This window comes from Oculina patagonica, chromosome 4 (assembly GCF_052425735.1).
Source record: "Oculina patagonica isolate OP01 chromosome 4, crgOcupat, whole genome shotgun sequence".
Classification (NCBI taxonomy): Eukaryota; Metazoa; Cnidaria; class Anthozoa; order Scleractinia; family Oculinidae; genus Oculina; species Oculina patagonica.
This window is the reverse complement of record NC_135761.1, coordinates 26,719,768-26,744,338: the sequence shown is the minus strand read 5'-3', so window position 1 is coordinate 26,744,338 and position 24,571 is coordinate 26,719,768. Positions and strand designations below refer to the sequence as shown.

The following is a 24,571-nucleotide window of genomic DNA, read 5'->3' as shown; positions in this document are numbered from 1 at the left end:
CCGGGGAATTAATCTATCAATGACGTAACCCTTGCAAGTCAGGGCATGTTTGTCCATCAGATTTCAGAAATCCTATAGATGACACAGCTCCAAAAATAAATAACGCTAAGAAGTCGAACATTTCACACTTAACATGCTAAGTTTAGACCAGAGGATTTGTTTAGTTTCCGTTTGTAGCAGGTTTAAACCTTTCAGTGTATTGCGTGATTTTTGCCGATCAGTGCCTTGTGAAAGTAAAAATTTGCTAACGCCAGCACATTCCAGGACACAAACGTAATGTAAATAAATGTAAATTCTTGCCCGCTGAAGCGTATTTTTTTAAAGCGTGAAATTTTAGTATTCTCTTCGATTCAAACGCTTCAAAATACTTCACACTGAATTTTGTAAGTAAAGATTAATGGCTTCGCAAAGATTTGAAAGGTAGCTGATAATAGCTTTGAAAAATTACGTGACTCGAGGTCTAGCCGATCGAAAGTGAAACTTGTCATGTCAGCACATTCTTTTACAGCAACGTAATGGTATTTATTCACAGATTCTGGCCCGCTGAAATATATTTTTCTTTCGACGCATGAAAATGTAGAATTTCCTTTGAATAAAACGCTTCAAAATCGGGCATCTCACGCTAAACATGCTTATTAAGACTAAAGCATTTGAAAATTTCCCATTAGTAAGTGTTTTCTAGCTTTTAAACCTTGCGTGACCCCAGCCTGGCCGAGCGGGGGCATCAGTCTGGTCACTGAGAAAAAAAAAAAAAAAAGGACGTGCAGAGCAAGAACTGCGCAGCGCAGTTAAAAAAAAAAAAAAAGGACGTGCAGAGCAAGAACTGCGCAGCGCAGTTAAAAAAAAAAAGGACGTGCAGAGCAAGAACTGCGCAGCGCAGTTAATTACGCGGACTTGAATCAAACGGTTGTTTAGCTTTGCGAATATTTGCGAAGTCGTCAATACTGTTTGCTAAGAACGATTAAATTTATGAAGACAAAGCATTCTGATAAAGCAAAATGGTTTTTGAATGGAATTGTGGTTTGCTTCACTTGCCCCAGTCTGCTGTATTCAACGCTGTTAGTGATCTTGGCATCCCCTGAGGGGATGCCAAGATCACTAGGGATCTTGGTACGGGGGTGCCCAAAATTGGGGGATGCCAAGATCATTGCGACATCGCTTTGAGGTCAATGAGTACTTGTTTCATCTTGTACTCGAAACTTTCCTCGCCCCCCCCCCCCCCCTGCTCTCATATCGATCCATGGCGACCATTATCCGTCCTTTATCCGCAGGTAGGAACACTTTCTCTTTGTCTTTCATGGCTTTTTTCTTTCCTCTAATTTCTTCTTTTGTTAAATTCGTGATGTAATTCTTGTCCTTCGTTTTTCTTAGAATCTCTTTCACTTCCTCTCTAAGCTCGTCTATTTCTCTGTCAACTTCATTTTCATTCACTTTCTTCTTTCTCCCCTCCTCTCTGATCATAAAACACATCTTTTCGGTCTCAGTAATGATCTTTTCATAAGGTATCTTTGTTGGAGCTTCACAAAAATCAGGACCAAGAGTTATATTAAAAAAAATTAAATTATTTTTAATGGAAAAATACCCTCGACCCTACCCTCGACCCTCGACCAAAAGGCAAACTCCAAAGACGAGGTTGAATGTCCTTTTTGTTCAGATTTTACCTGAAGGGGAAGTTCTACATTCTGATAATTGTTTTGTTTCGTTTTAGCCGGTGATCTTATACTTAACAGTGGTGAAGAACTGAAGATCAACACGACTGCTCCTTCCATTACATTTTCAAGTTACAATTACACTGCATCGCTTCAAAACAGAAGCTCCTTACATGGCAGACATCTTGTTGCCGACATAACATTCAGTGGTAACATTGAGTTCAGAAGCGGTTCAGTAGTTGAAGTAATCGGGAAGTATGCTCTCAGCATAACGAGTCTGAGTGAAAACATTTTAATACAAACTGATGTCAACATAACTTGCGGGGAGACGGTGTTCAATACAACATGTCTTGGTGGATTCACACAGTCATCGTCTCCAGTCATGGTTGGAATACGTTTGCCCAAAACAGATGCCATATTTGAAGGTAAGCTTACGAGAATGTAAAAGTACAGAGTTTGTATGGGAGTTAAAACGGGGTTTCAAACAAGGCGGCGGTAAGTAGAGCTGTCCGCTTACGAGAGTGTCCGTTAAGAGAGCTTCTACTGTATTAAGTGACTGTCTAGAGTCTCATTCCGTTATCTTTAGAAATCATTTTCTCTTTAGCTCGCTGTTATCTCGTATATCTGACTCCAAAACGAAGACGTCCCATTTGGATGCTCCGTTTTTTAGTAATTTCAATTCTATTATCGATCATCGACGAAGGACGAAACTGATTGTGTGTGCGGAAGATCTAATCCTCGCTAAACGGAAGTTAAAATAAACAGTAATTCTGTTGTGCCGTTTGCTTGTCTTTTTGCTCTCTTAAGGGACTAAACGAGATGAGTCAGGTCAAACAATTAATTGTAAACAAGCAACGGCGCGCATTAACGTGATGGGTTGCTAGTGAGAGGAAAAAGCCGTCTATAAATAGGATACCGGTACTCGCGAATCTGATAGAATAAGAACATTTCCAGAAATGTAGGTTTCTAGAAATGTTTAACATTTTAAATTTTTCTACAATTTTACAGGTCTTGGTACTGGAGGATTAGAGATTACGATCAAGACATTTAATATACGACGCCAATGTATACCTGGTTCCAGCCATGGAGGAAAGGCGCAGTATGGCAGCGTCTTGTTGTCAGGTCCTTCATACGGCAAAAACGACCCAACATCATTGCTAGGAGGAAGCGGAGGTGAGACTGTCTCGGAGTGATTATCACTTGTTGTAAACCAGCAAGAATTCTTCCGTCCAGTTGCATAATTGGTTAATATTCGCCGTATGCAACACTTCGATAGCCTGCGAATACAGCCGCCTTTCATCGCTCCCGACCGGTTTGGCGTTTCACGAGAGGGACGTCGTCTCTCTCGCTTAACGCCAAGCCGGCCAGGAGCGATGAGAGGCGGCTGTATTCGCAGGCTAACATTTCGACCGGACAGTTTTTTTAAACCACAGCTCAGGGCAACAGAAAAATTGACCCGACCATTCGATCATGGAAATTGGAGGCGTCAAGTTCAACACTGTTTTATCGACCAATAAAGCCCTCAGCTTCATAAAACTTCGCTTCTCGGGCAATAACTAAATTTTCGGATAATGTTTAGGCTCAGGTTTAATTTGTTAGCCCAATGAACAGCACCCAGTAGAAGTCCATTATTTAGATACGCAATAAACTTCTCAAGGTATTTACGCAGTTTTTATGATGTGTTTTTTTTTTTCGCGGTGGCCGGGATTTTTTTTAGAAGCACGTGTTTACTTTCGTTTCCGAGCCGATTCTTTTGCATCAAATATCAAAGGCTTCTCCTAAAGAAAAAACCAAACTTATAAGTGCTACTAGCTGTTAACTTTGATTCTTTTCCATTTCAGGTTCGTGCTTACATACTTCCGGAAGTGTAGCCGGAGGCGGAGCCATAGAACTTGTTGCTGAGAAAGGAGAGATTACGATAAGTAATGACCTTGAAATGTTCGGCTATCAATCTCTAATTATCTAGAAGGAAAAGACATAAATTTCTCCTTTGTACCAGAGTAAAACTAAAACTCTTATAAGCCATTCCTACAGAAAGTTTTCCCTCTTCAAGTTCTAAATTCTTAGAAGAACTAAAGCAGCAAGCGAAACTGGAATTTGACAAGAAGTACTAGAAATTGGTTGAAAGTCTGGCAAAAAAATTGAGCAGAAATCGAAGGCATAACTTTAAGCTCAAGGCGTTATCATGAAGGTAAGTTCGAATAAAGTTTGCAACGGTTTCTGCTGAAGAAACCAGGATTTCCAAAGATCACCAAATCAAATCAGAAGAATTTTCAATGATACACGTAAGGCATCGAAATTAGTCAGCGGATACCCCTAAGGCGCATGAACAGATGCTCTCATTCTGAACTTGTCAAACTGACAATTTCAACAACAACAACAACATGTCGGCTAGTGGGAGAGTTCGGCTCCTTTTTATATAAGTTAAAGAAGTTTATTCAGTTGTTTCTTTAAAGCCGGAAAGGTGAACATGTTGTGTTCGTTGTGAAATCAAACGACCAAGGAAATGGTAATGAAACGTGGCGATTGAATTTTCCCGTGCCGTTCGGAGCTATTGTACTTTCTCTATTGTTTCGAGGTTGCTTGTTGACTTGGTCGTTCTTTGTTTTACGTAATTTGTGATCCCCACATGCGTTGAAAATTGTGATACATTCATTTGCATTTCAGCGCTAAAAAGTAACGCGACGAAGTTTTAGGTTTAAAACAATGCGTTTACATAATTAGCAACGATAGTCTGACCCTTTACAATCCCTGAACTCACGGTAGCGTTGTCGTGGTTGCTATAGCTTCTATTTCGAGGGAAAATATGGCCTGCTGCCGCACCGTCGAAAAACGCCGACCAGATGGTGATTTGATCGCGTTGTTTTTGTGTGCGATTGACTTGCTTGAAGTTGCTTGATTGTGAAAGCTATCGACTCGCTTTGAACAAGCTTCTCGCTGACTGTATTTATGAACGACCACAGCTGATGAACGATTTTATGAACCATTTTAAGCTTTATTTCTCTACGGCTTATTTGTGATTTTTATATTATTGATGTAATCCCGTGTAATTAAACTTATGTACTACCACACTTCTTATTTTTAAACAAGTTCGTTAAGTCGATGATCGCTTGCAGTGTACTCAGATTGTATATTAAAAGGGTTAGAGTCTGTCCGTTCGTGTTTTGTTGACAAATACACGCACTTGCTGGCCTCACAATGAACTCAAAATTTTCAATACTGCACTCGGCTACGCCTCGTGCAGTATTGAAATTTTATCGTTCATTGTGCGGCCAGCGCGTGCGTGTATTTGTCAACAAAACACTCACAACAGCCTCTAACCCATAAATAATGCACGTTGAAAAGAAAAGAAAAAACTTTCTCCTAGTGCATTGTTGAGTTTTATAAGCACTTGGGAATTTTTAAGAACACTCGAGAAGTGCGGGAAGCACTCGGCTGTGCCTCGTGCTTCTCTATGCACTTCTCTCGTGTTCTTAAAAATTCCCGCGTGCTTATATAACTCAACAATGCATTCGGGTGCGTTTCTTATTTCTAAGTATAGGTAATCGCATGGGGCCGAGTAAAATTAAGGATTAATATCACTTGTGTTTTCAGAAGTTGTAGAAATTGCCAGAGTCGCAAAGCGACGAGGGCAACAACTTCTCAGGAAAACACAAGTGATATTAATCCTTAATTTTACTAGGAAACATGTGATTACTTGTTTATGAGATAGAGGACAAAATTTTCTGAAAATTGTCGAAGCTAATAAAAACTTATGTACAGCGTGAAGCTTAATTTGGCTTGCAAAACGAAAACGTTCCTGATAATCGCGGGGCAAATCTTGATGTTCGGAAGAGAATAACGCTGACAGTTGTATGCAACGAAGGGTATGAAAGTCGTGAAAATAATAAAAAAGCTATTTACAATGTCATTAAAGTTGTAAATATTGGATTTATAATCAGCATTCCCTTTCTCGACACGTCAGTTATAAGGGACTCAAACGGCCTTCTTACTACCAGTGTATATAGAAAGCCCACACACACTGATCAGTACTTAGCCTATGACTCACACCATCCTCAGTCAGTGAAGCGTGGTATTGTTAAGTGTCTATATGACCGAGCCAAACTCCTCATAACAAAACCATCAGTTATCTCTCAAGAAAAGAAACATTTATCGTCGGTACTTGTTTCTAACGGTCATCCGTCTTCGTTCATATGAAAACTTACTAAGACCACAAGACCAACAGCCAACAACGAACCCACGCAGGAATTTAAATCTACTGCGGTTTTACCCTATATTAAAGGTGTATCAGAGGTTCTTCGCCGCTGCCTACAAGAACAAGGCGTTCGCACCGTCTTTAAATCTGACACAACTCTTCGGTCTTACTTAGTACGACCGAAAGACGCCCTACAACCAGGCAAACAAGATGGTATTGTATACAAAATTCCATGTGAATGCGGCAAAGTATATATAGGGGAAACAGGGAGAGCGATGCAAGACAGGATAAAAGAACACGACAGAGACATAAGGCTTGCTCATACACAAACCTCCGCAGTTTCGGAGCACGCAAACGAAACGGGGCATATTCCTTTATGGAATCAAGTCAAGTTTATCGATCGTGACCCTCACCGGTACACACGCAGGGTCAAAGAGGCTATCCAAATAAGACTTCATTCTAATAACATCAATAGAGATAGCGGAATTGAAATTCCTGAAGCATGGATACCTACGATCAGAAAGCATAACAGCCGTTCAACTACAAAGCGGACCTATGAGGGAACATCATCTGTTAGTCGGAATAATAATGAGGATCGAAATGAACCAATCACAGCGAACCAACGTGCATAAATAGCGACGCATAAACAATCGACCTCATCGCCTGATGAAGACTAGCAGTATTGAAGTCGAAACGTCGCGATTAACATCTCAAAGCGATTCTATCGTGAGACACGAATAAACGTTCATTACCTAAGCTATTTACTATTGAACAAGCGAATACTCAATATAAACGTAAGCATAATTTTATTCACCTCTTTCCACGTTTTAAAGCTTTCCTCTACGAGCGGCTTCACATGTCAGTCCTCGACAAAGATAACAGCAAACGACGACCTCAAACGAACTTGCAGAAGTAATTTGTCCGGTAAATGTGACCTTCTTTCACAGAACAAACTTTATATGTCCTCCTTTATATGCTGGGTTGCTAGTGATGAGAGATGACAGAAGTGAAACAGAGATGTCAATTGCCGGCCGCTATGAATGAGTTTGAAATGAGTTTTTGTACCGTTTTCAACTATAATAATCTTCTGTTTCAGCTTTCGGATCTTCGTTTCAAGCTATCACCCCGTTTCCATTCCATTTTCATCACATATCTGCGGAAACTGAGGTCAAATTTCGAAAAGATCGATGTACAAGCGAGAGCTGTGTTTGAAAATGCTGCTCAAAATCCCGCCGTCTTGAAGCCAACGAAGTGCAGCGCGCTCAGCCAATCAGAAACGAGCAATTTTCCTGTTTGTCCAATCAGGACCAAGTAATTTTGCCCGGGGCAATTACCAAAATTAAGGAAAAATGCCCTCTGCCTCAGCCAATGAGCATTAAGCAATTTTGCCCTCTATGTAAAAGACTTCAAATTAAATTCACTGCACTCGCGTATAATTTTTGTTAACCTTAAAAATCTTTTCGTGAGTATTTTTATTTTATATTCCAAATTGCACTGGAAATTATGTGATGACCTTTAGTCTAATGATTAAACTGATTGAAATGTTGATAATTATCTTTTTTTCAAAAACTTGATAATAGTTTAATTATCAACTTTAAATGTAGCTCTTATCTAAGAAATACATTTATCCAACTTTAGATGCGTCCATCATAGCTTCAGCTCAAACGGCAGGCAGCTCAAGTATTTGTTCTGGGGGATCTGGGGGACTTATTCGCCTTAAAGCTCAAAAGGTAAGCTAATGTATATCACAAAATAATTAACCACTGACTACGTTCTCCTGTTTTTTGGGAGCTAGTTGTAATATTTAGTTTCTTGGAATGCGTTTTACTGAGAAACCGGTAGTTATTCTGTAAAACAATAAAAACTACTTAGCATCGGTTATCATATCTTTATGTGCGGAAACTCTCATCAAAATCTGGGAGTAGTTAAAATATTTTGGGAAGCTGTAACGAGCGTTCAACACGGGAGGTGAATACAATAAAAGATATGAATGACGGTTGGCGTCTACGGGAATCTTTGCCGATAGTAAAGCAATTCCAACGAAATTCGTGCGCTTTTTGCTACTTAACAGGCAAGGTGTGCAATTAACCCTCACATGAGCTATTTCTCTGATAAACATCGTTTTATTGTATACCTACAACTATAATGTCATGAAATAACGTAAGAAATTTATCCATTGATTTTACCAGTTCATCAATCAAACGTCAGAGTCGTGCATGGCTGGAATGATTTGATTTAAAACAAAAAGATAGCCTAAATTGGATAGAGATGATTCTAGTAAGCTACCAGTAAATATCAATTTCTCTCTCAGGAGTAGTCTATAAATGGACATTTGCTATACAATTTGTTTATGTATTTTGTGGAATCGCCTTTCGTTGCCGATAAAATGGCTATTCATTTTCTATAAAATATAGTTTTTAATTAATAGCAGTGGATTCGCTGTTAGTGCTGATTAAATGAATATTCTTTTCCAACAGGTACAAATACAGGAGAAGGGAAGACTTAGTGTCGAAGGAGGAAATGGACAACAACCTAGTAATACGTACCTCTTAGGAGGAGGAGCAGGAGGGATTATTCAGATAATAGCTTCTGAAGGTAGTCTTGCTGCTAATACGTCATCCATGAAACATGGCTCTAGCACTTATGGCGGTGTGGGTTGCGATGCAGAAGATGGGTATTTTCTTCTGAAAGGTAAATGCGGCTATCACAAAAATAGGTCCGCGTAGCGTACGGATGTCATTATCATTGTTTGCTAAGACAATCATGATTTGCCCAAAGAGAATGCAATTTTTTGCCTTTGAAAAATATACGAGTACTCATTTATTCTGAAGTAAAACGCGAAGATATCATTTTCAATAATACACAAGCGACAGGCTTTGTCGCGATATGAAAATTGCCGTGACAATTCAAGTGTCGAGCTCCTTTAACTTTAAAAACACAAATCAAGAAAAACTGTATGTATGTATGATATGACAAAACTTAAACAAAAATATTGTTAATGTGCTGAAGTACAAATTTCTCAGACATTTCGAGACTTCTGTCTCTTCATCAGCGTAGAAATGCCGTTAACTGATAGCACACGCTCATAGATTTAAAAAAAAAAAAAAGTGCGCCTTCGACATACAAAAGCGCGCGCTTGTGATGTCACAGAAAAGCAAAGTCAATGTTTATTCCGTTTGGATGCAGAGTATTTTGATGCAAAAATTAGCCTTGCTTCTGTGCGACGTCGACCCCGCGTGGTTTTGAATCCGGCGCAGATAACAGACACGAACATTTCGTTAATACTGTGGCCAGGGGAATTGAAATGTCTCGCAACAGGGAGGTCTAAGTCTTTTTCACCGAGCGACGTTTCACCAATGTAGCACATAGGGCACGCACTGCAAGAAATGATGTAAACTAAATTACTTGTCGTGCAGGTGCACCTATGTCGCATTGCCAGCTGACCCCTTGACGTTTTAACGGTCTGCGATGCTTTGGTGTGTGGACAGGTAAGTGCAGCGTTGTCGACCACAAGCAAAGGTTCTTGACTCTTCTTCCCTTGATTCGGTTGTGGAGAGACCGCTATGGACCAAAGATGTCACGCAAATTGCTATCATGGCGATAGGCACACAGAATTTTTGCGGATTCAAAAATATCCCTGGTGTTTCTTACCTTCTCTCGTTGTTTGGGTGGTATGTCAAGACAAGGGGAAGGTTTGTTGTCCCGACGGAGAAGAGGAGTCTGATCGCAGGGCTGTTTGGCGGGAGACGGTACTGACGCGTTCCAGTGCCTGATTTATCACAGCGGGAGAATAGGCACGGTGTGCGAAGAAACCAGCGATTTCATTCTTCTAAGATTTAAAGTCGGGCTTTTTTGGACCTTCTCTGACCGGGGTTGGCTTCGGAAGCCCCCCCCCCCTATGTAACTTCCAGAATATTCAAGCAATCACAATGAAACTTATAGGATGTATTGTATGTCCGAACATCTTTCTTTTGGTATACGTCACGTGGGATGATGACGTCATATAACGTGACAATTACATCATGATGTAAAAACAGCCGCCATCTTGGTTCCGCCATCTTGGATTTCAAATTTTCTACAAAGTGCCAGAAAACCACCCAAAATTACTACAAAGTACTCAAAATCGATAAAAATGTGCTTTAAACCCGTAAAAATGTAAAAATTAATTCCATTTAAGTTGGTTTTTATATATGATAAATGCAAATGCGGCCTACCACTGAAGACCTGAAAAAAATTTTCAGGCTCTGAGCGGGAGTCGAACCCACGACCTTTGCGTTGCCAGTGCAATGCTCTACCACTGAGCTATCAAAGCCACATGAGAGCGGTCGTATATGGGTAATCCCTTTATGGTGGACATGATACTCGGCCCAAGTATATGTGAAATAAATGAATGTGTGTCCAGCAGTAGCAGTGAAATATATATATATGATAAATGCAAATGCGGCCTTACACTACTGAAGACCTGAAAAAAATTTTCAGGCTCTGAGCGGGAGTCGAACCCACGACCTTTGCGTTGCCAGTGCAATGCTCTACCACTGAGCTATCAAAGCCACATGAGAGTGGTCGTATATGGGTAATCCCTTTATGGTGGACATGATACTCGGCCCAAGTATATGTGAAATAAATGAATGTGTGTCCAGCAGTAGCAGTGAAATATATATATATGATAAATGCAAATGCGGCCTTACACTACTGAAGACCTGAAAAAAATTTTCAGGCTCTGAGCGGGAGTCGAACCCACGACCTTTGCGTTGCCAGTGCAATGCTCTACCACTGAGCTATCAAAGCCACATGAGAGCGGTCGTATATGGGTAATCCCTTTATGGTGGACATGATACTCGGCCCAAGTATATGTGAAATAAATGAATGTGTGTCCAGCAGTAGCAGTGAAATATATATATATGATAAATGCAAATGCGGCCTAATTATCATATATATATATTTCACTACTACTGCTGGACACACATTCATTTAAGTTGGTTTTTATTAACAGAAACACGCAAAATTACAAATTTGGGAAAACATACCCGCAAAATGCCGTTGCCATGGTGATGCCAAGTTCATGACACATCATCCAACCCTACCAAATTATTGCCAGATTAATTTTAGGAAAACTCAAAAAGTTTAGCAGCGTTTGGTTAAATCTTAAAAAAAAAATTATAAGAGTTCAAAGTCAGCGCGGGCCTCAAAAGCCCCCCCCCCCCCCCCCTATGTAACTTCCAGAATATTCAAGCAATCACAATGAAACTTATAGGATGTATTGTATGTCCGAACATCTTTCTTTTGGTATACGTCACGTGGGATGATGACGTCATATAACGTGACAATTACATCATGATGTAAAAACAGCCGCCATCTTGGTTCCGCCATCTTGGATTTCAAATTTTCTACAAAGTGCCAGAAAACCACCCAAAATTACTACAAAGTACTCAAAATCGATAAAAATGTGCTTTAAACCCGTAAAAATGTAAAAATTAATTCCATTTAAGTTGGTTTTTATTAACAGAAACACGCAAAATTACAAATTTGGGAAAACATACCCGCAAAATGCCGTTGCCATGGTGATGCCAAGTTAATGACACATCATCCAACCCTACCAAATTATTGCCAGATTAATTTTAGGAAAACTCAAAAAGTTTAGCAGCGTTTGGTTAAATCTTAAAAAAAAAATTATAAGAGTTCAAAGTCAGCGCGGGCCTCAAAAGCCCCCCCCCCCCCCCCTCACCCCCCGGTCTGAATAGGGTTAAGATTCTCTTTTGAGGAGGAAGCGGCATGGGACCAAGTTTGCTTTCCATTGCGCCACCACATGATGGAAACGCCTGTCTCATTTTTGTCCTTTAACTTTACTTTGCTGACTAAACATTTGATCTGCACGAAATGTTTCGACTTTAAATCTATAATCTTTTCATCACTGAATTTAAAGTAAGTAAGTAAGTAAGTATGACTTTATTTAACGAGGGTGACACCTGACAGTAATCAAACTGATAAACTTGTGGCCCTCACAAAAATATAACAATAACGGAAATATAACAATGGTATAAACTTTAAAAATAGATATTGATTTAGATAAAACTATGTACAACATTAAATACAATAAAACAAAGAAAAGCAAAGCGTAATAATCCCTTAACTGTAGCTACCATTCTTGGCTTAACTCTTTTAGGTGGGTTTGACAAACTTCGTGCGCTGCAAGAAGAAAACTTTTCAGCCTTTAGCACCTGTTTCTTAAGCCTGAATACCGAAAATCTTAGCTCAAAACTAAACTGGGCGCATAAATTTATATCACTTGGTTTCATATGAGTTAGATAAGTTTATTTTCTTTACTGGACTTAACACAGGTTAGATTAGCCTCTTCTAGATACTCTTGCCTCTTGCTGTTATTGAGCGATCTTTTCTTTCAGCTACTCCATGGCAGGCGTTACCTATCTTTTTATTAGGAATCTCTTAGCAAAAAAAAAAAAGAATGCTTGCACTTTCGTCTTCAAAAGTAAGAAGTTACCGGTACTTCATTGGTCCTTCTTCGCGTTTTCGCTTTGCTGAACTAAAGCAGACTCGAGGATGTTGGAATGCCGTTAGCTCCGACTTTTTTTAACCTTACGGCTTTTGTGTTTATTTCACGTCTTCTGTAACCCCTCGATAATTCTCCTTTTCTTTTGACTCTTCTTGCACTCTACATTGTTATCAAGTCTTATCATCAAAATTTTGTTATATAGTTCGAATCTTGTCTCATTTTTGTCCACCATTTACCGTTCAGCCGTTTCTGTGAGACAACTGGCACTTGTCAAAAGCATATTTACCAAGTGTTACTTGTTTTGTTACAGTTAATGACACTGCAAGCCCAAGTTCCGTTAATTTGAAACAACCTTACTCATGGCCTCCTACCACTCCTTTAGCGACATCAACAGGTTTGTTTTGTCTGTTTGGGTATGTTCTTTGTTAACCGTATTCAAATATTGCTATTTCTAGCTTGATATAAAGTGGTTTTCACTTGAGTGCCGAATGTAATTCGCGTTTGCATTTGTTTTGCATTACTACGTTTTGTGATTGGTTTAAAACACTTGCGTCACTTTCTCAGCCAATCAGAGTTAAAACAAAACCAATCGTGACTCGCTTGTGCACATTTTCCCGCGCTTCATGCCGGCTACATGTATTTGCTTCGAGTTTTGATTAGTTAACTTGATTGTCTGCGTTCTTTGTGAGATTTTGCCAGACTGACGCTCCATTGAAAACTGCTCTATAATATATATAGTACTAAATGAAGTGTTCAATGGTAAGTCCAAAGAACTCTTTGTCAAACCACGTGGAAAAAAAAGCTCGCTAATAAGCTGCGTACTTTGATCCTGCTATATCATCAAAAGCACTTTTTAAATGCGTTTTAGTTTGCATACTCGTTCACTTGAAAATCTTGAAGGCGCAGGGTCTAACACCCGACATTATGTAATATTTATATATTTCACCCAGACTATAAAAAGAAAAGATTACCGAAAATTGCCGAGGAAGATCCGAATATGTTTCGACTTAATATCGATTTACTTTGGCTCATTGAGCATTGAAACATGAAAATCTCTGCGAGCAGATTAGTCAAAAATGATATCACACATGTGTGGATATCATTTTTATCCACACATGTGTGATACCATTTTTCTCGATTTGCTACCACTCGCTAAACCACTGCAGTTTATATAATAAATTTATATATTCCACCCAGACTATAAAAAGTTATTTCCGCTTTGAATAACTTAAAAGTCAGAATTTTTCATTATGTTTATACATTTACAAGGGAAAAAAAGAAAAAAATTTCCGCCTGATCTTTTTTCAGCAGTTGGCAGACAAACGACACTGAAAATAGTGTAATAGTTCTCCTTATTTCATTCACGAGTTACAGTAAAAACCAGCGTATAAGAACACCTATTTTGGCGGTTCAGGCTGATTTGGTTCTTATATAAAGGGTTATAATCTGCAAAATCAGCCTGTAAGTGTTCTTAAGTGTGCCTAAAAAAAGTTACTTAAAATAAGGAACATACTAGGCCACCAATAGATGAAATCAATATATATGCACACAATTGTATTTTAATTTTAATAAAATTGATAAATCAAGGCAATACTGTACTGTAATTGGGGTGGAACTATTATGTGTGCAATGAAAAGTAGTGTTGATCTTTGATATTTTTCCATATAAGAACAACTTTCCTTTTTTTAGGCTGAATGTGTTCTTATATAAATGGTATTTTATTTCCTAAAATCAGGCCTGGGTGTTCTTAATCCACTTGTTCTTACCAGGCGCGGGTTTTTACTGTATTTGGCGGTAATAACAAATTCGATTCTAAGCCGTGAGAAAATCCTTTCCTGAAAAATAAAGAACAAAAACCTTCTTTTTGTATTTTTGTACTTATATCTTTAAGGATACTTTCATTGTGTTTCAGTAACGCAGAAATGATTGAGAAAATTCCTGGACTATGTACCGGTCGCACAGTTAATAGAATGAACTGAACTGATGATGTGAATGTTAATCTTGGTGTAGATGCAAGAAAGATGTTTCAGTTAAACAAACTACTATTAGCTCTAGCTCAGTTAAACAAACTACTTGAAAATAAAATTCGAGTTTTCCCAACACAAGTCGAGCCGAACCTAACTTTACTCCTGTTCCTCTTCTCATCATGAATGATATTTGGCATAGAAAGGTTTCCAAATTGGATGATTTTTAAACATCACGATCTAAACATGAAAGCCATATTGTTTGGCGAAGTATTTCCCCCTTCCTTGGTCGAGTTTAAAAAGCTCAAAAGAGATTTTCATAAGACTCTTTCTAACTGGGCTGATTGGATCAAATCAACTCACCAAAGAAAAATTCAGTTTTCCATTTTTTAATATAAATATTTTGTCAAGGTGGAAAGCTATAATTTGTTTTTCTACACCAAAACGAAATTAAATGTGCTACCAGTCCAAATTTTTAGCTGGGAGAGATTCCATATTCTAATAATTGTTCGTATCTTTTTAGGTCTTGTTCTTAACCGCGGTGAAGTACTGCAGATTAACACGACTGTTCCATTCATTAATTGTACAAGTTGCAGTTACAGCTCATCAGTTCAAACCAGAAGATCCTTATATGGCAGCCATCTTGTTGCCAACATAACATTCAGTGGTAACATTGAGTTCAGGAGCGGTTCAATAGTTGAAGTATTCGGGAAGTATGCTCTTAGTATAACAAGTCTGAATGGAAACATTTCAATACAAACCGATGTCAACATGACTTGCGGGAAGACGGTGCTCAATACAACATGTCTTGGTGGATTCACACAGTCATCATCTCCAGTCATGGTTGGACGACCATATCCACCCAACTCTGAAATACATTTCTATAAAGGTAAGTAGAGCTTAACAGATATCCCGCTTTCTTTCTCAGTTGTAGACGGCTTTTTCATGTCACGTCAGAATATTACATCTGTTCATCACTGTCCGTTTCTTTTATTCCAGTAATGATAATTTTTCAGTTTTTCGCACCTAGCTTCACCAAATCGAAGCCGGCACTGATAATTGATGCATAATCAATTTACGATGTCTTGTGATTCTATAACTAGTCACAAGAGATAAACTTTTCGCTAAGGAAATCTCAGGAATCCTCCTCCTACGAATGGATTTTATAATAAAAAAACATAACTTAGAAAAATTAGCATTTACCGTAAAAACACCTCTCCCTCCCCTCCCTCTCTCTTTTTTATACCTCCTTTTTAGAACCCTGCTGGAAGTTTCGCTTTCTTTCTCAGTTGATGTCACGTCAGAATCAGTATCATATCTGTTCATCACTGTCCGTTTGTTTTATTCCAGTAATGATAAATTTTCAGTTTTTTTCAGATCAAGCTTGCCATTTGCTGTTTTCACCAAATCAAAGCCGGTACTGGTCATAATCATTCACGATGTATCGTGATTCTAGTCACAAGAGATAAACTTTTCGCTAAGGAAATCTTAGGAATTCTCTTCCTACAAATGAATTTTATAATAAAAAAACCTTACTGATAAATTAGCATTTACCGTAAAAACTCAATAAAACTCTCCCTCCCCTCTCTCTTTCTCTCTTTTATACCCCCTCTCTAAACCCCTGCTGGAAGTTCCATTTTTTAACAAGGGCCCCTCTCTAAATGGAGATCATAACAACCATTTGAACAAGAAAACAAGGTAATTTTAGGCTTTTATACTTATTCGTGCACCACATTTACTTTTTAGTGTTGGTTCAGTGTGTGAAAATTTGTTTCTTAACAGCGCTCAAACACTAAAAGCCCACGTTATTTCTTTTTTATGTACCATAACTGATTTATGGTTTGAAATAATCCCCCCTTTCGAATCTAGTGTTGTGTTTAGTTCAATCCGCGCAAAAAATGCAAGTAAGTGAAAAGAGCAGTTGTTAATTCTTACACGATAAAACGCCGTGAACTTCGATCAAGTGATGTTAAACTACACCAACCGAAAATATCTTTTTGCGTAACCTCACAGTCTTTTACGCTTTTGTAGGGTAATCTTTTTCAAACAGCAGTATACTATCATTACTGTATATATAATGCCCGTTCATCGACAAAACGAATACTGGCAGTACGCGGGAAATTTATCACATTTGAACCTACAGTAGTTATACGGCCTAGCTCCCACGAGTTTCCTGTGGCTCAATGGTGTAGCGTTTGACCGGTGTGCGAAAGGTCATGCCTTTGACTCCTCCGTATCCCTTCTAGTACTTCTCAGTACTAATAAACGGTCAAGTGATCGGTTCCGTATGTTTCAAGGGCTACTCTTCAGAACTTCGGGCGGAGGTATACCGCTGCTCTCAAAACCCTAACCCTGAAATAGACATGGGAAGGTTTTCAAACACGCGTTGTCAATGTCCATTAAATTTGGAATCCTTGCATTATGTCAAAAGATATAAGCCTGTACGATCTTGTAATCACGTTCATATACACAATATTTTATATAGTACCCGTAGCTTCCCCCTGATTTATTACCGAAACAAGGAAATTTTCAAGTTCTTTAAACACTTTTATAGGTCTTGGTCCTGGAGGATTAGACGTAATAGACCCAGTTTTTCGAGTGTCAGGCCAATGTATATCTGGGTCCAGCCATGGAGGAAAGGCGCAGTCTTCCTCCAGCTTCATAGATTCAGGTCCATCATACGATCAAAATAACACCAAATCACTGCTGGGAGGAAGTGGAGGTTAGATATTGTTGATTATATAACCTTGTACACCATCCACATCGCACAGACAATTATAATTATCATACATTCTGGACAAACGAAAATTACCGGAAAATGTGCCTGACCAATCGAAAGCATCAATTTCAAGGTCAGAAATAAAATCAATCCTAGATCACTGTTTAATCGGTTAATAAAGTCCTTTGATTCATATGTCGTCCTCCAGTGCTCTAGGACTTCGTATCTTTCACAATTAGTCAATTTCTTTAGCCAACCGAACCGTTACGGCGTTATAAGTCATTTTGACTGTTAATTTTGATCCTCTTTTACTTCAGGTTCGTGCTTACGGAAATCCGGAAGTGTAGCTGGAGGCGGAGCCATAGAACTTGTAGCTGAAAAAGGAGCGATTATCATAAGTAATGACCTAGAAATGTTCTGCTATCAATTATCTAAGGGAAAAATAAGAAAGACAAATATCTACTTTGCACCAGAATAAAACAAAAACGCTCATGAGCCATTCACACTGAGCGTTTTTACTTTTAAAGTACCGAAGGCATATCGTAAAGCTCAAAGGGTATTCTGAAGGTGAGCTCGATCCAACGACTTAAGAGAGAAAACGACTGTTTTGCAGTCTATTTCTGTCGAAGATCACCTTAAGGAGGCTCAAAACAGTTTTCAGTACGAAAGCCAACAGAGCGGAGCCACTTTAAATTTTTCAAAGCTCTGAAACCGCTCCGAAGAAATTTTTTCAACTTTGCAAAAAGTTGTATCTTAACATGCTGATCATAATTCAATAATATAAAATTGGGGTCACCGGACTATTCCTCATAAGCACTAAAAGAAAAAAAATTAAGGGTCTTTTTAAAAGGTTAAATCGTTGCTATGGCTACCAATGACGTCAAGAAAATAACCAAAATTTGTTTGTCAATGATTCAGCCTGGGGAACAAGTGCCAGTTGATGGCGACATCACTTCTCCGAGAAGTGACTGAGCCCGCGGTTTTCGTCCCAGAAGCTACTATGTAACATGACGTATTTATACGTGCGACCACTTTCGGGGTACACGTGGGCGCTCGCGCTAGTGTTTGATTTGATAAAATAAATAGGAAATTAATTCTTCGACTGCTTCAACGAAGATTTGCTAAAACTGGCACTAATCCGACTTTATTGGGCATTTGTTTTATACAATTTTTGAAGTGGTTACTGATAAATGTTTGTAGCATTTAATCATCAATCTCGTTCCCAGGGCTTTTGCCCGCTCCAAATCCAAAAGAAAAGCCCTGGCAACGATGTTGATTAATCATCAAAGTATGAGAGCTGGAAAAAACCGAAAGCTGTTTGAGCCTTGTACAGGCCCGCAAATGATCTCGACCCGCAAATGATCCTGGGACCGCAAACGATCCCCAAATTGGACCGCAAATGATCCCAGGACCAGAAATGATCCCCACATTGAACCGCAAATGATCCTCGGACCGGAAACAGTCGCCTAACCGTAAAACATAGATAGGCGTGGACTAAAGAATTTCGACAGGGGATTTCAATTAATTAAATCCATTTCTTTATTAATAATACAACAATTAGAAAAAACAATTATAACGAGAGAATGAACCGTATTTGAACGATTTACTAAAGTAAATTCAAAACCACAACTTTATCAATATAGCTGATAAATATGCACCGATTAGTAACCTTAAACGTGGCATAAAGTTTAACAATCCAACCTACAGAAATATGAACTCTCTCTAATCAAGGGATGATTTATTTTCGGCGAAATGCTTTTAGGTGGTAGCCATTCATTCACACGCAGCCACGCAGCGTTAATAGGTTGACATTATAAATATTAACGACCTTCAGATTGGACTACGAGTAAGAGTTTGAGTACGAGTGCGAGTTTTCAAACAAAATTCGTGTGCCTCCTATAATCACTTATCACACCAATCTTATCCCTAACGTTTATTTATGTGTTAGTCAGCAACTGGGAAAAGTTATAGTTTGGGGGAAATAATTGTGTCGAAATTCCAAAGTCGTAAGCGTACTCGTAGTCAAATCTGAAGGTCGCTAATGTCTAGACGAAAAGTCTGGAAGAAAGTCGAGTTTTGTTGCTGATTTCAATCATATCGATCTCCGACTCTTGTTATCGAGCTACTCACTTTCGAAGTCTGTGTGTTTATTTTATTCTTTGAATGTCTTAATCAAGTCACTGAAATATATTCTGACACAGGATTTTCACAATGTTCTGGAGCTTAAAGGCAAATGAAAATTTTTCCAAAAAAACTGACTTCATTTTCGCGTAGCTTTCAGTACAGATTAATTGACAGTAAGAAATTTGCACGTGCAAAAGTTGACAATTAAAAGTTCAAGCAAGCAAACCGTGTACGATCTCCTACCGGTATACGTTGGATCAACTGAGTGATCTAATCGGTTTGACACATGGAAACTGAACTTGAAAAGCAGAGACCGATACAACGTAGAATGAGAGAATTAGTTTAGTAAATTCTCTCATTCTACGTTTTCTCTGCTTTTTAATTTCAGTTTCAAAAGTTGACAGCTCTATGCGTGCGGTATGCAAATAAATCTATCCAGAGACGCTGTAACCGTTTACTGTATTTCATTTAATATTTCCAAGAAGGAATTGTGAAGAAAAATGTGTTTTCAAATAACGGTTTAAAAAAAAACTACAAATCTGTCATAAGGGAGTGGTCATTATTTATGGGGAGGGGGCGTTGGTGAATGGGGGAAGGCAACATCAGATTATTTTTATGCCCCCCTTTAGAAAAAACATGTGCATGATGACTGCTTGATGTCCTTCCTTGATGTCCTTAGTTTGAGTGGTCTAGAAGATCTGACACTTAGAGTCATAATCAAGGGCCTCAATTATTTACTAAAACAGCAAAGCCTTTCATTTGGGGCAGCCACCTGTCAAACTCCCATCCAAGCTTGGAATGGAACCCTTTTGCAATTTAATTTAAGAAGCTTTGTTACGGATTGTTTAATACAGTTTTTTGAACAGCCAAAAATACATGTATATTTGCATCGTAGGAAGCCTAACAATTGCCATGTTGAAACACCAAAAATATGCGCAAACTTTTTTGATCCCCCCTTCTGTGATTCCAAATTTTTTTGCCCCCCCCCCCTTAAACAGGCGACCAAACTTTTTTGCCCCCCCTCTCATTCACCAACCCCCCCTCCCCATAAATAATGACCACTCCCTAATCTCCAAAATTTGCACGTAAAAATTTTGTGCGCTTCCAAGGAAAAGGAGGCTCCTGTCTACCTGGGCAGCATTGTACAGGGAAAAAAATTCTAAGTGGCTAATTAGACAGCAGAAAGGTGTCTACGAAGATTCATGTTTATCTTTTAGGTGCGTTTTCTAAATGAAAAACTTAGATAGTCACATGTTAATTTTTTTATTTCGCGCGTTATTTTCACCGCTTTTTATCGTTGCGTTTTATTATGCCTGAGGCACTTGTCTTTTATAAAAATACATCCATAGACTATTCATAAAGTCCACGCCATTTCAAGTATTCTGTTGTATCATTCACACGAATATTCCGGTACTGGGATCATTTGCAGTCCAATTTGGGATCACTTGCGGTCCCGGGATCATTTGCGGACCTGTACGCCTCCTTAATTCTTTCAAAGTTTTTTAAAGGCTACGAGATGATTTTCCAGTGATACAGCGAGGGTATTTTTGGTAGACTGAGTGCATTGCCCATTGCCTAAGTAATTAGAGTATATGAACCGACCATGGCTGAGTTTAATTATTACAGTTTAATTAATGCATAAAGGTTAGTTGATTAGGAGCAGTAAGCATATGTTTTTTGTCTTGTGTATTTGGTAATAAAAGCAATTGTTAATTTCAAAGACTAAAATAACACTCAATACATTGGCGTAAAAGACTGGTCAGCCTTTCAAAAATGTAACAATATAAATATCGTTTTTCTGAAACTGTTAATCGATCGACCTCTAACTGAAGCTCTAATCTTAAATTTATATATTTCCAACTTTAGATGCATCCATCATAGCTTCAGCTCAAACGGCAGACAACTTAAGTATTTGTTCTGGGGGATCTGGGGGACTAATTCGCCTAAAAGCTCAAAAGGTAAGTTGATGTCCATCCACTGACTGCGCTCTCCTTTTTCGTGGGAACTGACCGGTTGTAATAATTAATTCTACGGAAAGCATTTTTCGGAGAAACGAGAAGTTTCTTCCATTAAACAAATAAAAACTTCTAAGCTATCCAGTGAATGTACTCAGTTCTTCAGAAACCTCCACAAGCAAATTTCAGAGTTACAAATGGCTAGAATGTTCTGATTTGAGATGATAGAACAAAGAGACAGCCTAGTTTGGATAGAGATCCTTCTAGTAAGCTACAAGTAAATAGCAATTTCTCTTACAAGAGTTGTCTATATATTTAATGGAATCACCGTTAGGTGCTGATAAAATGACTATTCTTTTTCAACAGGTACAAATACAGGAGAAGGGAAGACTTAGTGTGGAAGGAGGAAATGGACAAGAACCTAGTAACATGTACATTTTAGGAGGCGGAGCAGGAGGGATTATTCAGATAATAGCTTCTGAAGGTAGACTTGCTGCTAATACTTCATCCATGAAACATGGCGAGAACAGTTTTTATTTTGCGAGATGCGTTGCAGAAGATGGGTATTTTCTTCTAAAAGGTAAATTCGGCTATCACAAAAATAGGTCCGCGTAGTTCAACGCGAAAACATTATTTTTAATAATACTCAACCAATAGGGCAATCTTTGTTTACAATATTTGCCTCATTAGCATAAGCGCTTCATTTTCTTCATTTTACTGGTGCACATTTACCAAGTGTTCCTTGTTTAATTACAGTTAATGAAACTGCAAGCCCAGCTTCCGTTGATTTGACACAACCTTACTCATGGCCTCCGACATCAAGTAACAGTTGGGCCGTTGCCACCACTCCTTTAGCGACATCAACAGGTTTGTTTTGTTTTGTTTTTATTCAAATATTGCTATTTCTAGCTTGATATAAGAGCGTTAGATGTAGTGTTTGGCACTGAACTCAGTACAAATGGCCAGTCCAAACCGCTTGAAAAATTGTTTTGCTAGTAAGATGCGTACTTTGATCCTGCTGTATCACTGAAAGCACTCCTTATACAATTATGCAAGATCTACAGGATTAAGTTCCTATTCGGCTAGGATACCAAATGATATGACGCCATAAATTTGTTATATTTTTCATAAGTTTTTTAGATGACATTTTGAACACAAAATCGTCACATACAAGTTAATCTTCACTTTTCAGGAGCACCTACACCCGGGCACCGACAGCATCAGGTCTGTTTGTATTATGGACATCTCAAAATTGACTTTGCAATCACGTTACCAAATTGCAATTTATGTAGTTGACTATTGCACTTATTGTTTGTTTGGATATTTATACAAAAACATTGACCTCTGAGTACCATAGATTCTTGGCATTTCAATAAACCGAAATACGTGTGTGTGGTTTTCTCTTGATCTAAACCAATATTTTGAATTTTTTCCTTCATTTTCCAGCTACAGAAAGTATTTTGACAGCAAAGCCATGGTACATAAGTACAACCGTGCTTTCTTTTCAGCCTTCAGTGTCACCAACACCAGGTCTGTTTTGTCATCGACTTATGAATAACCTAGCTTAAATAAAAAATACCGACTTTTCTGAACAGCGGATGCATCAACATTTTTCTCTTTCAGTATTTGTCTTACTCTTGGCTCTATTTTGAGTTTAAGCTAAGTCAACGCTAACGCTTAAATCGCCGTTCGTCTGTTGAATTGTAGGATCTTTTAGATCTTAAAAGATCCTACAATTCAGCAGACGAAAATAGTTAAAACTATTTAGTGAAAATAGTTAAAACTATTTTCCTCTTTCTCACTTGCTTTTCGTCCCACAATAATAATCCACATTACAGAAAATAAAATGAACTAAAAACTTTGGTGACTAAAATAAAATCAAAACTAAAACTAACATAAGTGACCTAGTCATCACACATAGTAGTACATACAATCTTTTAAACTTGTTTTGAAAGTTGTAATTTAATGGTGTTTAGATGGGAAGTCTTGCCAGAGAAAACCAGACCTTGTTGCGATCATCTATGGTGGCACTGAAGTAATCCGAGGACATCAACAAAACATCACGGTGAATGCATCACTGTCCCATGACCCGGATGTTGGGCTAGGTAACCACTCTGGAATGAACTTCACCTGGTATTATGGTGAGATCACTGGCAACTATTCTGGCCTCCGGACAACAATGGAAGACTCTTTTACGGGAGTAAACCAATCAAGTATTCGTTATTTCGGGAATGATTCTGGACTTGAAGCTACCCTAAGTACTTCTTCCATGCTTGTCAATAAGACATATGCAGTCAAACTGGTCGTGTCAAAAGATTGTCGCAGTTCGACTTCATATCAACTTATCCACCTAGTGAAAGGAGATCCGCCTGAAATTTCACAACGGTAAGAACTTCGTTTTGCCATTTTTACCCTAGGTCAGTGTACTAAAGCACTCAATCTAGTTTCCAGAGCCTGCTTTTATTTGTTCAGCACCAAGAATGTAGACTTTGGTCTTCAGCTTGAAAACGTTCAATTCGCAGACATCTGTTCAGAGCTGATTGGCTGACAATTAAAAATGTACACTCTACGCATGCTCAAAAAATCAGAACTGGCCAGCGTATGTGCTTTTGGTGCTGACTGTAAAGCAGTATGTCACATGATCAACATATGTGACACTTACAAGTTAAAACTGCAAGTTGTTTACACACTAGTGCTTGTGTGAGTTCTTTGTATAAAATATATCACTGACCGAATAAAAGAAAAACAGACTCTAGGGACAAGATGCTCACTGCTCAAAAGTTAAGAAACTGACTAAATTAAGTCAATAAAAACGTCAATTAAATACGCTTTCTTTTTTTTTTTTCAACCCGCGCTCACGCATGTGTTTGATGCTGGAATACGACTTTGAAAGTTGGGCAATCTCAATTTTCTCAACACTCAAAGTTCAGCTCAGTATGGAGTTTTTATTTGTGATCGAACAGTGCATTCAGGTCAGGACAGCGCAATGAACAGTTCTAGCGCTAACACTAAACATTAACCTTTATTTGTGCTCGTTTACAAAATAAATTACATTTTAAAGAAAGAAATATTAAAATTAAATTGCTTGTAAAAATTAAATAGAGAACTGGCTGCCCAGAATAACTATAGGGGTAAGTGGAGCCAGGCAACCAAGATTCAAGTAGATCACAATTGATTTTTGTTTTACAAATTCAAATACTGTATATGTAGTAGCAATTAACCCAATGCTTGAGGGACTGAAAGTTGGTTTATACACTTTTGTGCTTATTAAGCCTATTTTGCTTATTAATCACGAAGGGTCTTATTATTGTGTAAGTACAACACCTACTGTACACGAAAAGATTGAACCATAATAACCAAAAAAGATTCACTTTTTCGTTTTGGGATAAGTACGTCGTGAATTTGTTCACAGGCATTCTACAAGGAGTAATACATGTATCTGTATTCATTTGAT

At 38.4% G+C, this 24,571-nt stretch overlaps 1 protein-coding gene across 1 annotated transcript in view; it reads left to right on the top strand.

The window, feature by feature from the left end:
• The first annotated feature begins 2,715 nt into the window (after positions 1-2,715).
• The window catches only part of LOC144650048 (polycystin-1-like protein 2), a 117,830-nt gene continuing 95,974 nt past the window's right edge, over positions 2,716-24,571 (top strand). The window contains 6 exon segments of the mRNA XM_078509692.1: positions 2,716-2,822; positions 3,491-3,571; positions 7,483-7,574; positions 8,322-8,535; positions 12,666-12,749; positions 14,843-15,208. Coding sequence (XP_078365818.1) covers positions 8,466-8,535; positions 12,666-12,749; positions 14,843-15,208 — 520 coding nt within the window. The 5' untranslated portion in view covers positions 2,716-2,822; positions 3,491-3,571; positions 7,483-7,574; positions 8,322-8,465.